At 38.2% G+C, this 15,278-nt stretch overlaps 1 protein-coding gene across 4 annotated transcripts in view; it reads left to right on the forward strand.

Moving 5' to 3' along the window:
- The window catches only part of LOC139139943 (DNA-binding protein RFX6-like), a 37,410-nt gene that overhangs the window by 12,251 nt on the left and 9,881 nt on the right, over nucleotides 1–15,278 (forward strand). For all 4 annotated transcript variants that reach the window (XM_070708906.1, XM_070708908.1, XM_070708907.1 and 1 more), the window contains exons 5-9: nucleotides 2,048–2,125; nucleotides 5,298–5,325; nucleotides 8,801–8,908; nucleotides 12,555–12,632; nucleotides 13,259–13,422. In XM_070708906.1, coding sequence (XP_070565007.1) covers nucleotides 2,048–2,125; nucleotides 5,298–5,325; nucleotides 8,801–8,908; nucleotides 12,555–12,632; nucleotides 13,259–13,422 — 456 coding nt within the window. The remainder of the gene's footprint in view (nucleotides 1–2,047; nucleotides 2,126–5,297; nucleotides 5,326–8,800; nucleotides 8,909–12,554; nucleotides 12,633–13,258; nucleotides 13,423–15,278) is intronic.

Genomic DNA, 15,278 nt, shown 5'->3' on the forward strand with positions numbered 1-15,278 from the left:
CCGCATTTTCAAACAAAATATCAAATTTGTCTTCGAATTCAAGTGTGGGATACGTGAATCAACAGATTGAAAGTCGGATTAAGGGAACCAATAGGGTTAACATAACTCACATTTTTCAGCTAAGCTCAGAGAATCAGAGTTTGATAAATTATGGAGATTAAAGAGCTTTGGCAGTTGGCCAAAACATGCACGTCAAAAGAAGTGTAAAATCTTGGCGAACATTGTCCTTGTAAAGCTAACTCGGCTGAACCTTTGTTGGCAAATACCAGATACACTCAACAAATTGACGGAACAAAGTTATCGTATGTTTTGCAACACCCCACTTCGCGTCCAGTGGTTCGTCAAGCACAGAAACATTGCCAGAAGTCTTGAGAAACTTACAAGTGCAATTTTAAGAGCCTTAAACTTATATTTTTTCCTGACTTTGGTCCAGGTTGCAATCTGCCGCCCAGTTTACTCATGTTCCCAAATATGCGATTTTATATTATGGTATAGATTCACTAGTTTTTCGTTGAAGTTGTTCAGAGTCACAGTATTAATTATTCCCCCATGTAACGACCCGTCTTCGATACAGAGTAAAATTCCGATGATATTGTCCCAAATTCAATTTTAAAAATTGTCGTTAATCGTAGCGTTATTACTATAATGTCGGGTACTCTCTCGTATAGAAAGTGCTTGTCGTTGTGGCTGTGCGTAGAAGTATTGCCTACTTTTATGATGCTATCTGGGCTTCTGTGTACTGTGTTGCAGTCTTTCAACGCCACCATTGAATGATTATCCCATATGTCTAGTTATGCCCTATCAAACGACGTTAGTTAACCCTGACTATCATCTTATTGATGCTCTCACTGTATTTGGTGATTCTAGGACCGCTAAAATAGACTTGTTCGGCAGTTGACGAGTCCGTGTAACCGAGAAACGAGAAAAGTGTGGAGGCAAGTCCACTATTTGACGGCCAATCCCTGTATCTTTAAGAATTTAAATTTCATGGAAGACAAGTAGCTATGAAATGACGAGTCTTGGTTGTGTAACATGGAAACCATGACAACGCAGGCACCATGCCACCCTGCGAGAAGATTCCTACACAACCAAAATCTATAGCAACCAACGTTGAGTTTGTTAAAAGGGACATCTCGAAATTATGATGCTCTCCAAAAGAGAATAAAAAGTATATTTTGTAAACCTTGCTACACAAACATGATGACGTATCTAGGTTTTCAAGGATGCCATGTACAGTCTTTGAGTGAGTTGATTCTCAGATCCAGTTTCTACCTCATTACTAAACGATTAAATATACTGTAGTGACGATTTCACTAGATGTAACTATTTATTCCCGCCATTATTGTTGACCAATTACTGAGGTTTGTCAATAGGATGGTTACAGGACAGTTGTAACAATAACGTGTAGACTTTCCCTCCGCATTCTCGTTGTTGTCTGATGATGATGGCCGTTGCTATGATACACATACAGAACGTGGCCGTGGCAATGCTCCAGAGATAGCCCCCATTCAAATGCGTCATAGGAGAGTGGATCTCTTCAGTGGGGAGAAACACGGGCTTCCATGGTACCCTTTACCTGGTAACCAGACATACCGCAATCTTTCGGAGGTGAAGTCTTGTCTGGTAACAAGTTTTATACTGATCTGTTCAATGGTTTGTAGTTCTGACAAGCTTGAGGTCAACAGCTCTTCACCGTGCTATTGTGCGTTGCTATCCAAGTCCTCTCTTCCGCATGGGAACCCTAGTATGGAGTTGCTTTCCTCACTATTTACACTCAGATCGGTCCTGATTAAGTTATACTGGCAGAATATTCAGTGAAGGGAGATAGAGAAATTCAAACTTAAGATACATTGTCCATTTCAAAGCTTGTATATTTCCATTAAAATACCTCGCCGTACCCATAAACCACAGTATTTAAGGGACTTTATAGTTAAGTTTTTTTTTTTTTGCTCATTCAGATTTTACCGTGGACATTACTGTGATAGTAAATTGTAAGATAAGATTAGGACCAAGACTAATAATAGTTTTTCTTTCCGTTACTTTTCAGATATCATTATTATGGGATCGGTATTAAGGAAACCAGCGCCTACTACCATTCAGTGTACAGTGGGAAGGGATTGACAAGGTAATATGCGATCATCTAAAAAACCTTTAACTCGGTTTAATGTCATTTTAAAACTTATTTCATTTGAAAGGAAAGTTTATCGCATGTCCCTTTGATTTTCAATTCCATCACAGTGTGTAAGTACGCAAACGATTCGCAGAGCGGTAAAAATCAGAACTTCAAAGATTTCGTTCATCAACGACAAACTTCAACGCTTTATTCGTTGTTCTCTCTGTGGCTTCCTCCGAAGTGATTTAGTGGGCAATTTGACGTATGATATTGGCTGAATTGCACAGCTTATCTGAAAACAATGTGTCTTTCAGAGCTATTTTTCATTTAAGCTTGTCATTAACTGACCGGCGGGAAAGCGGCCACTGAAAACCCGCCTTTGTCCGTGTGGGGCCGTCGAATTTCCTCTTGTCGGTGTTGGGCTGTCGATTCTTCTCCTTGTCAATAATTGTACACCTGTGAAACCACGCCAACAAATAAAACAGCTACTTTTTAATATACGAAGGTGAACTTCTTGCCCTCTGTGTGTACTAAGTACATAAGGACCAGTCAACGGTAATGATGGATCGTAAATCGGACGATTTTACAACGGACAATATGATTGGTTTAATTACAGGCAAAAGATGATACATGCGAAACGAAGCCTGTCTGTAAACAAAAACCTGATAACCCTACTCTTGCCTGTAATTTGATTGTACTTGTTGATTAGACAAAACGTTCAATATTTGTCATCGGTTGGGGTTAATCTACGCCTCAACATGCGACAATATAAATCATTGCTTCAAAACTCTTGAAGTCAGGTATAGGGGATTCAGGTGTTTTGAGTGACCAAGCCTTCTTTAACATTCGGTAATAAATTATACTCTAAAAGAACCAAGGCGACGTGCAGGAAGCCTTACCATTTGTTTTAAGTCCACACAGGGTCTGCTGGACACTGCTTTATACATAAGTCTTTTTATTCAGGCCTGTTCCAACCCATGACACCATTGTGAGTCAAAGCTATGCGGCGTTTTGTCGAAAACGCATAAATATCTCGTCTGTTTTTCTTATCATCCGATTAAGACAAAAGGTGCAGTGTTTGGAAATACATCTTGATTCAATGTTTTGATAAAATCCTGCTTGCGGTCTAGAGATTCTTAAGATATTTAACAAGAAATTTGGTCCAAGAAAGCATGTTTAGAGTTTAGATTTTAATTTCGAAAACTTCGCCTTTTTATCAGAAATGTAAGTTTGATTCAAGGAAGAAAATCAACAGGTGTCAACTGTTAGAAACAGCTTTAAAATCATGTGTTCTGTCCTGTCAAATTTTCACACACTCGATAGTACACGGATACAGTGTTCTCGCGAAAAACCTGTTCAACATGATGTTGTACACAGCTGTGGGTGAGAAAGAACGTCTTAGCAAGTAGTAAAATCAACTGCAGTGAATAATCTGGCCATCACATATACTAGTACGTCTGCTCTCGGCTTGTTGAAAACGTTAAGATCAACTGCCTGTAAAATCGATTCTCCTAGACAAAAGTTTACCAATGGCCTGAATTTTTCAAGACAATCCGCCTAAAATCGAAAAAGAAACGCGATTTTTTTCTAAGCTCTGTCAAGAGAGGGCAAAGTTGGAGCATTTCAAGGATAATACCGTCGAAATCACAGTTTCCTAGGAAACCGGTGTAGTGGCCCTTGTTTTCTGCTGTTTGTTGACATCCACTTGACTAGAGATTTTAAACAAGATGAAATGTTGCGAGAAAAAAAGCTCTGATTTTCTAAGCGTCAATATGGCTGTCACCATGCAATTTTGACAGATTTTGACATTCATTTTTTGTGCGTGATTTCGGACACTGTGGGACAAAGAAAAGCTCATTCACAACTCGATTTGACAAAGTTTTTTGATGATTTCTCGTTTTATTTTTTAATTCATAATACAAACATCGATATTTTTTATCACCGGGAAAAGTCCCAAAGCACAGAATATCTTATTGTTCAAAATACCAGTCTCCCATAGCATCGCCTTTCTGACTATCCGTTCATGTCTCTGTTAAAAATATTGGTCGGTCACCGAACACAAATCCAGCTTGTGTCGAAAACAATCCTGAAACATATATACTCTTGTTATTATCAACAGTCCCAATCAAAGTTTACCCCCATAAAATATTAATTTTACACTTTTGAATTCAACGGTCGTTGTACAGCGCTCATTTAACCGTGGACACAAAGATATGTAAGCTGGTAGCCATCAACTAAGAAACTGACCCATTGAATTACAGCAGAACATTTAAGCCAAGCACAAGATTACTGAAGCCGCTTCTAATAAATAACAAAATGCTCTTTCTGTAAATGGTTTCACGATAGTAAAATTGCAAGAACTATTTTCCCTTAAAGTTTAAACCTAAATATGGGTTCTACGCTCGACTTTATCAATTGATTAAAGTTTCAACAGTCTTTGCAGCTGCCGTTCAACCTTTGATATTCTTCCGTTAACTCGTGTTTCAAATCAAACACCTCGCGCAGAAACTCATGTACTATATTCCACCAACTCTTTATGTGACGACGTGATTAATCAATTAGTCTTAACGCTGTCAATCTGCCAAACTGTTAGATTTTGACTTTTGTGAATTTTCATCAATAGAGACGAGTGCTTCCCGTTTACTGCGACTTTGCGAACCATGGGACAACGAGGTATAAAGCAAAATGACCGAAGTTAATATTTCGTTCTCTTCGGTTCAAATGCACTTTGTAAATTTTGTTGAAATTTTGCAGCGTTTCTAAGGTTACGTGTAGGATCTCCGTGCCCATAAGATAAGAGGTGTTCACTTACATTACCAAACGTTTCGGTCATTTTGTGAGAAAGATAATGACTATATTTCCTCTCAGAGTATAACTCAAACAAACACAGTCCTTTTAACTCCACGCTGAGAATCGGCTATTTGTTAAACAGGGGGCCTGTATTTCACCATTTACGTGGATCAATATTTGTGTTGTGTTATTAAATTAATCAAGATGATGTTTGTTGAAGTCAAAATGAACAGAACACTTCGGTCACAAGTAGAATCCGAACGAAAAAGTGTCTTTTTCAAAGATACTTATTAATCTGCTTATAGCAATGATACTTTATGGAGCAGGACTTTTCCAATTTTTTCCTTCTCTTTAAATAATATATCACATTGTTGTTTTTCTCTTCATTCGACAGGTTTTCAGGTGCACGGCTCAAGAATGAGGTAAAGAAAACCAATTTCATGTTCTTCTTTTCTAAATTAGAATTGATTCCCTTACAGTTTATGTTTCCTCTCCACCCACCATATGTATGCACTCTGTAAAGAAACACGATTCAACACATGTCCTTCTTCAAACTTTCACAACAAACATCAAAGTTGTTCTGTTTACCAGGCCCGGACAGTTTTACAACTTTGCTTTACGTGTGGGCATCACGAAGACAAAGGAGGGTCTTGTTTTCCGGCGTTGCCGGGGTTTCAACTGCCCAAGTTCAGTATTTACTAAAGAATGTGTCGATTCATAATAAGTATAGGGATTTGTCTCACAGCGTGGCGATAAGGTAGCCATCACGTCGCAGTGCTACCTACACGCTCACACCAGATCTGAGTGTGATGTTTGATTAAATTCGTATGTAATTTGAAACACAATTGTGTCACATTCGCACATTGGTGTGTCGTCTGTCTAAACCATAGATGAATGTAACACATTTAATGTTAAACAGATTAATGTTACGTGCCCTGTCTGTCTGTCTGTCTGTCTGTCTGTCTGTCTGTCTGTCTGTCTGTCTGTCTGTCTATCCCTATGTCTGCCTGTGTGTATTGAGAACGCTAGCGTTGGGATAGAACTTATGACGGTACGAATAGTGTTCATCACAGCGTACACTGATCTAAATCTATGGACCAGTTGTGTCTCTCTGAAACCATCGAAATTAGGTTGTAACTTAAATACTACACACTGACATTAAAAATATTGAGTTTAAATGTTTGACAGCAATGATCGCACATTCTGTCTCACTCAAACGTTAAGCGTAAATGGGATAAATGGAAATGTTATTTTTGTTTCATTTTCATGTATATGTGTGCTTTTGGTATGGTGTCAGTCGGCTGTGGCTTAGCCGTGATGTATAAAACATCCCAAGATGTTGCAGCTTCTATACTTTTCATAGAAGGATCTTAACTAGACACAGAGTACGTTGCCAAACAGACACATAGTCAAAACCTGTGTTTACTTCAGCGATCCGTACCTGGTATTGAGGTTAAGGGTCAATTGAACAAGCTGTCTACACTAAAATTGGCTATGCGTGTAGAGTATAAATCATTCTATGCTGAGTACAGCGTGTTGAGAAATACAGAAAGCTAAAACCAAGAGAGTAGAGTATTTCAACGCAACTTTACGCGCAGAGTTGTGTAACATCTATGATACACGGCGTTTTTCTAAGCATTTAAAGTTTCTATACAATCGGTTGATGTGGGTTTTCATGTTAGGAAAATCATTTTCTTTGTTCAATTAAAATTAAGATTTAACTTAAATTCTTTAGTATGGGACGACAAATAATGAAACGCTCTAATGAGTCGACGCTAATTTACACAACATTTCAAAGACAGATTATATTTGTACAGAAAATGAGCCGGATGATGGCGTTGGACTTAATGGTTAATATGGAACTTCGTAACATATATATATTTAACTTGTGGTCATGGCCAACCTCATTAGACACAAAACAGCAATTTTCAGCTATTCGTGAAGTGATATTTGTCTCTTTGGACTTCAAGTGTGTCTACGACGTTAGATCTACTGCGTGTTAGGTATGGCGTCCTGCTGCCTACGTCTGTTTTGATCTTTAATCATAACTTCATAATTTCATAGACAAAAAATACTGCAGATGCGAATCATAATATAAGTCGGAAGAGCGACAGACCTATGAACGGAAAAGAAAACAGGTGACGTGGAGGATAGGGGAAGATCGCAGAATTTGGCTGGCCAATCGCGGACAGGGCGATGTTTCACGGTATTCGTTCACGAACGACATGCGTGTGAAGTTCTGCACTCAGTCACCGCCATATTAGTCAAATCCCTTGCAATGCGTCAAATTAAAATTACGGAAAGAAATGAAATCAGTAAAAGGAAAGTACAAACGAATCAAGTTTAATTAGAAAGCCCTTGCACCTGAAACAATTCCTATTTTGCTGGCCCCCTTTAGCCAGAGCTGGTTGTACGTCACATACGAATGTATAACCTGGTGAACTTAGCGCCGGCATTTTGATTTGTGTCTGTGTGATTGTAGTGGCTCTCCATTATTTTATTGTATATGATTTTATTGATACCAAAAACGAAAGCATAAGTGTTTTCTCGCAGACGAAATAACCAAGCGACTACAAATTCAACTGTTTACGGCATTTACAATATAAAATGTAGGCCTTCAAGCTCTAAGGGAAAATCACTCCATTGTGATTGTGTCAGGGTTTTTAACGAAATTTCGCCGGAAAATTGCCCCATAACAACACTTTCAGTGTGCGGTAACCAAAATATTCAAACCGCGCAAGGATATTGCAATCGTTGACGACAATTTTCAATTTTAAGAGTTGGAATCGAGATCGAAAATTTACGAGATTCGAGCTAAGGTACTGCGAAGCCTGATGTTGAGCCAGTGTTGTTGTACTAGTATTTTAGTTAAACATAATACATCGTTGTTGTAGCGCCCTCTGAAAATATATTTTACATTTCGCCATAAGATTGTCCAAACAGTCAGTTTTAGACCCCTTTTCAAAACAGTCAGTTTTAGACCCCTTTTCATATTAAAAATAAAAATGACCCACATGTGGAACGCGATTTCAAATTTGTGAACTAGAGTCAAGCTAAACATAACACCGAACAGTCGCATGTCATTATAACACATTCCGCTTGTGAATATGCAAAACTGTGAAACTTTCTGTACCTGATTCTACTAAGACGTTGTGTAAACTAGGAGAAGATATCAGTAAGTCGCTTGAAAGCAATTGATCGATTCTTTAAAAATGCATTTCTGTAATCGACACTCTTCAAACAGTGGGGCGCACTGCACGAAAGACGCATGTAAATCTTTGTGTTAAGATATATTCATTACCTGCCAACGCGACTATGGTGTCTAACCTTCGATGTATATTTAGAATAACTTAGAATATTCTATCGTTTCATGACAAGCAGATATTATTACCTTGCGTTGTCATGAATCGCTGATTTATCATGCATAAACGAAAGTCGTTGACTTTCTTTGTAAAATATCAGATGGTAATATGTAGAATTGGTACGTGTTTGTCTTGCGCTTGAGTGTCTTTCATGGACGGTGATTTGATGAGGGCCCAATGCTTTCAATTTGCAAATCATGTACAGATAAAGCAACCAAATTTGCATTGAAATCAACATCGCACGACTTGCACTTTTCCGATTTATCCAATCGCATTATTTATACTCATCGAATAGAATCCCACGTTCTTCAACCTCCGCTAGTAGGTAACGCTGATCAATTGTAGCTCCCAGTGGTTTAGCTTTTAAATTCTGAGCATTCGCCAAGTCATATTGATAGACAGTCGATGTATACACACTCGTAGCTTTCCCATCCTTTCACGAACAATTCAATGATCTTTTCCAAAGCTGAACATATAATCACAGATGTTCATTCCATGTTGACAATCCATTGACGCGTAAATTGGTTTGTTGCAGGGTGGTTTTAGCAGGAAGTACTCACTGAGTTCAAAGACGGGAACCTTATTACCAGATTTTCCAGATGTTCAGCATCTTGTTTTGCCGCTCTCTTTGCCCAGAGACAAGGTGAGTTCTCACTGCCTCTTTTTATAGCACTGCTTTGAACTGTGTATTTTGTCAACTGTCTGCCAGTGTCCCACGCCTTGTATAATTGAGAAAGATTTATCAAGCACTAGTGCTCAAATCATTCTGTTTCTCCCACATTATTTAAAATCACTTCATCTCATTCTTTCTACTCTGATTATTAGTCACCCTTTGTGGTTTGTTCCTCTGGGGACAGGACTGTGTTATGTATGCATATGTGTGGCTTGAATACGAGTGAGAATTGCAGCGAGTGTAGAAACGGACGATGAAATTTCTGAAATTTGAATCAGAATCGGATAATATTGTTCCTTTACCTCTGCATGGCGGGGCTATGTGTTGCCGGCTATAGGCCTCCCAGCCGGTAACACACAGCCCTGCCACGCAGATGACAGCTGGATGCCCCTACAAAAGAATTGTCCTAGCTTCTTCTACTCCTGAAGTTCCCTTTCGTCTTTCTGGATTTCTGATAAAGTCTTTCATCATGTTTTTTTCTGCTTATTTGTGTCCTTGGTCGCGTTTGATTTCTCAAAACCGAATTCCGAAAAATAAACGTATATATTAATGTGTTATCTGTGAAGATTTGACAGGAAAACCGCTGGTCCGGGCTCTACACAAGTCGACCACTGTTTTACTGAACCGCGCCTTAGTTAGCACACCCTTGTTCGGCTACAAATCAAAAGCGCGGGCAAATAAGGTTACAAAGTCGTTCTGTCGCTTTCGTATTGTGACATGTCTTCGCGTGTCACACGAGGTCATGTAATGTTGCGGTCAAAATATTTCCAGCTGACATCATCAATTAATATAAAACACAGAAAATCCGAAGAGAGAAAAGGCCTTTTCATATTAGTAGCTTTAATAAAGCGAATAATATAATGGATTTCCAAAACCGTAGACTAATAATTATGATTAATTGACATCACGTTGTGGCCATATTGGAAAAGTTTACACGCACAAGTGACATAGTAACGACGAACAAACGAAAGTGCTTTATTCACACGCCAGTCTTCTCGCCTCTGGGTGGCTGTTTTAGACAGGGAGTCTTTGATGGATTACCTAGGGAGTACTCAAACAGAGAAAGTTGTTTGAATACGACAAACAGCGTTCCTATCGATTCAATTGGGGTTAGATATCAACGAGTCATGCATAGTTGACTGTACACTACAAGTGTAAGTATCCAAAGTTGTTGATACAGGACACTGACCGAAACGGGACCGCGGTTGACGATTTTTCGTTACAGAGAACCGATGCCGAGTCAGTTCTCACGTGGACAGTGCTCCCGTTCAAAAGTTCTAGAAGCGATTGATATAGTTTGATACCTTACTTCGATCAATATTATTTATCAATCATTTTTTCCGTTTAAGAATTAATTCATGACGATATACGAAATTCTGTGAAGTAGAAAAATTCTCTAGTCTGTGCTCATACAGTTTCTCTATAGTTTTAGTTTGACTGTGCATGTGAGTCCGCGATATCCCTGATGGATGATATGTAAACAGTAATGGCAAATAATAAGTAGTTTCGAAAAAATAACTTTATAACAGCTCATTGGGTTTTTCCGGTTTCGGTAGTCCATCACCAAAGTCTCAAAGCGCGTACATTTCAAATCGGAGTAAAGGCGTGCTGATCTTCAATCAAATGTGCACTTCTGTATAGGTCCCTTGTTCTCCTCATGCCAAAGTCCAATCTCACTCCACCCATTCAAGGTTCTATATCTTCCCTATGATTTCACACCCCACCATACGATCACACCATGGCCTTGTTTGCATGCAGAACAGAACAGCACAATGATGCCCACTGTAGGACCATACAGTCACACACACTGTTCAACCACCGTCTTTTCCAGCATTTCAAAGTGTAAACTGTACCATATAGTCACACCGTGTCACGCGAGACAATATTGTATTTCGTACACACCATCCCCGTAAATCACATTTCCTACAGTACCAAGAATCAGAAAATATATTTGTATGTGTATGTACCTGTTTATACAGCTGGTGTATGTCTTGGTGTATTATATATCTGTATATTATAGATTTTATATATGTATGAAATAATCACATACTATGTATATATATATATATATAATATATATATATATATATATATATATATATATATCATATATATATCAGACACACACACATATTATATATATATATATATATATATATATATATATATATATATATATATATATATATATATATATATATATATATCAGACATAATCGCAGTGTTATTTTGTCAAAAGATATTTATACGAAATTTCAGAAATAAAGTTTACGCCACAAAATAGCGTATGTCATCATTGGTTGTGATAATACGTGTGTTTGGATAGCATTAACTTAATATTAGAAATGTTGTGGATTGGGACCAGGGCCAACTGAACTTCAGGTATTTACCTCGAGCAATGCATGGCAGACTTGACAATGACAGATGAGAGATATGTAAGAGACCTTGTAGGACTGTTCAAGAATCAACTACAGACTGCCCTGATAAGATAAAACAGATTAGGCGAGACAAGTCGAATGATGAGTAATTATAAATGACCATATTTTGATTGATCCAAGTGGGGAACTTTGGAACGGTCTGAACAGACAGCTGATCAAGCGTACTGATAACCCATCAAATTAGACGCCTTGGTTTTAATGATATCATTAGTAGCTTAGAGAACAGGCAGCGGCCATGTCTGTCCCTTTCCCACGTCATTGATCGCGACAAATGAAGCCAAAGACCAATTAAACTGTTCCATTAAATTGTTCAAATTTGGCAATGTTTAACGATGAGCTAACATCTACACTCATTCTTTCTCAAATACATTTTTTCTGTAAAAATAAACGAATGCCGTGTATCGGCATAGATTCACGGCGGACATTAATCATTTCTGCTGACAAACACTGTGTCAAATGTGAGCGAAAATTATCATATTGAAATTTACACTTGGTAACATATTCACAGGAATACGTCATCACTCAGTTTATCATTTTTCTCTTCCATCTTTGTTCAAATATCTCAAAGTTTAAGACAAGAAAAAAAATCAACCCTCTAAAGATCTTTACCATCTGAGTTTGAGTCTACTGATTCCATCATTTTGATGCGAGTGTACATGCAGAATACTGTCCTTAAACGGATCAGTAGCTGCTATATTCATGATGATTTTTCACAATTTTTGTTTCGAATATCAACTGCAGTTTTTTGTTCCACTCCCCAAAGCGTGGTTGGATAAACAGTATTTAACTCGCCAGCACAGCTTGTTACATGCTGACTGCATTGTTATATTTGACAAGAGAATGCCAGTCCGAATTCAAATGTAAACCATGACAGTTCATTTTACACATGTAGACGCTGTGTTGACAAGCTGAAGAATGGGTGTTTCAACATGCCTTTGGGAGTTGAACAAGAACTTGCAATTGGCATTCAAAAAGAGAAAAAAATAGTTACAAATATTCATCAAAGGGTACAGCTACTTGCCGTGTTAGTCTTGTCAGAGCAAATAGTGCGACTATAAAACAGTGCCAGCGGCCTTCTCGAACAACTTCGAGACATGCACATACACGCAACCATATACACGCGCATGCCCATTTTTTTTTTACACTGTTCAAACTTTTAATTTTTCAATATCTTTCAGGTGGATACATTGTTAATGATGTACAAAACCCATTGTCAGTGCATTCTCGATACCATCATCAATTCGAATTTTGAAGAAGTAAGTAAACACCCAGTTGCTGGAAAATATTAGGACAGAAACTAGACGCTCCAGACTAAACTCTTCACATGTTCCATGGTGTCAGCTTAATGAATTGTATTCGTAGCATTAAACTAGTGGCAAATTGGAAAATGAACGTACTTCATCGACTCGAGTCCTGACAATAATATCCATCAATTAATTTTACTGCTGTTGACGAAGTGAAAAATTCACATTTGAACTGTTCAATCCCGCATTAAATGGAGAGACGGGCCATTGTAGCTGGCAGACTGGGTTCTCAACAGTTTGATCTGTCGATGGTTCGATTCAAGTGGATGTCGTAACCACAAGGAGAAGGGTAGCTCATTCGTTTCCCTGGTAACTTTCAGGATCTTATCCGTGTCGGTCCGGCGCTTCGATTCATGTGTCAAATTCTGTTGTCGTGACCGCACAAAGTGGAAATGTGCGCCAAATCTCGTTCAATGTCACTTTAAGTGCTAAAATTTGTCAAACAGCAACTTCTGCTTAACCTCATGTTACAATCGTTCCAACGACAGTGTGGTCTGCAGTACATCAGCTTAATGATATATGTATGGTTCATAACAAGAGCGTAATTTCTGATGTTCATTTTTTCTCTCTCCTTCTAGATTCAGAACTTTTTATTACACTTTTGGCAAGGGATGCCGGAACATCTGCTACATCTATTGAGCAACAATGTTGTGATTGACATGATCTGCATCAGTGATTCAATTCTGTACAAGACAACCATAGATGTGTTGATACCGGCTACAATGCAAGAGATGCCTGAGAGGTAATTATATTATTGATGATCCCATCGATGATCCCACTGATAATCCCATTGATAATCTCATTGATAATCCCATTGTAAAATGGTAACTACTCCTTTTTTCTGTATTACGAACAGAAACGAATATTCACCGCTTTCGTATTCGTTTTTTCTATATTACAAATAAGCAAGTACAGCTCTGTTTACCTGTGTCGAGGATTGTTTTCTAACTTTTCTATCGAAAACAATTTCTTTTAATCTTTAAAAACAAGGTGCATTACTACCCCATTCGTAGGTAAATGTGCGACATTTCGACACCTAAGATTTTCTTTGGCGCGAAAGTCGGTTTTTCTCGAGATACCACAGTTTATATGTAAAATGTTGTAGTCACAATAAGCTCTACAGTGTTGTGGGGGGGGGGGAACGAGCTGCGTCATTCTAATATAAAGTGAACATTGTTTTCTAGATATAATATTGCAATGTATACTATTATGTTGTTGCGATTTCGTCAAGTGTGAGGGCGCTGTAGGGTACACGTTCTTACCCATATTATCTCATGCTGCCGAATTGACACAATTCAGAGCGTGGGCGAGCGGGTCAACTTTTTATTTTCTCGCTGAGGTTTGGCGTGCACCCCAAAGGGAAAAAAAGCTGTCGGTTGAACTACTTCCATAATTTATGACGTCCGCAAGAAAGGCACATTATCAAGGAGGATAAACATATTTTATTGTGTTGACATACTTTCAACATTTTAGTCGGCTAATGGCAAGTCGGAATTGATAGCATATAGGGCCCATACGGTGTGTGTACTTATTGCATGTTTGCCCTCCCGGAAACTCACTCTTGTTTGATTTATAATAATCTTTCATTGTAATTAGTTCGATTCTCATAATGTTTTGATTTTTATTACCAGCAATATTTTACCTTAAAAATATCAAGCAAAATGCAAATACATTGTGTCCAGTCCCTTGTAGAAACCCTTGTAGAAATCTGTGTACTCTCAAGGGTGAAGACAGCAGACGACGATATGCAGAGTAATGACGTGTTCAACTGCAATGAATTTATTGTGTATTTCCGCGCCATTTATAAAATCTTGAAAGACACAAACATCCGTTGGAAAAGGAGACTAATATGTTCGTATATATAGAAGGCCATTAGTCATGGTTTGATGGATTTAGTCTTCGGTTTACAGAAACTCTTTTCAGAAATATAATTGACATTGACAAAATATATTGCAAATTTATGTTCAAATTCATAAATCTTGAAAGTTTTCCATAAAGGTTGTGGGGCTGCTCAATTTTAGACATTATCAGCTAGTGCTTTTCGCTTTCACTTCTTGTATGTATGTATGTATGTATGTATGTATGTATGTATGTATGTATGTATGTATGTATGTATGTATGTATGTATGTATGTATGTATGTATGTATGTATGTATGTATGTATGTATGTATGTATGTATGTATGTATGTATGTATGTATGTGTGCGCATACGTGTGTGCGTGCCTGCAGTGTTTGTCTGTGCGTGAGTGCGTCTGTCTGTCTGACTGTCTGTATGTATATGTCTGTCTGTATGTCTATATGTGTCTATATATCTGTACATGAAAACTAAAAGGTTTGCTAGCCAAGGGTGTTTTTTCGGGTAGGGGCAAGCCCTCAAGACCATACTACACAAACCTAACCAAGTCGTGCAGACTGCACAATGTGAAAAACCCGGAATCACCCCCCCCCCACACACACACACACAGGGGGTCGAAAGTTTCAAAGATTTTAAGACATTTATACATACTTTCGTATTTTGATCGAGTCAATTGGGGTATTTGGATACTTTGGTCTGTAAAGGGACGCCATCGGTATGGGAGATGACTTTGGTGTGCACT

Source organism: Ptychodera flava, chromosome 9 (assembly GCF_041260155.1).
Source record: "Ptychodera flava strain L36383 chromosome 9, AS_Pfla_20210202, whole genome shotgun sequence".
NCBI classification, from domain to species: domain Eukaryota; kingdom Metazoa; phylum Hemichordata; class Enteropneusta; family Ptychoderidae; genus Ptychodera; species Ptychodera flava.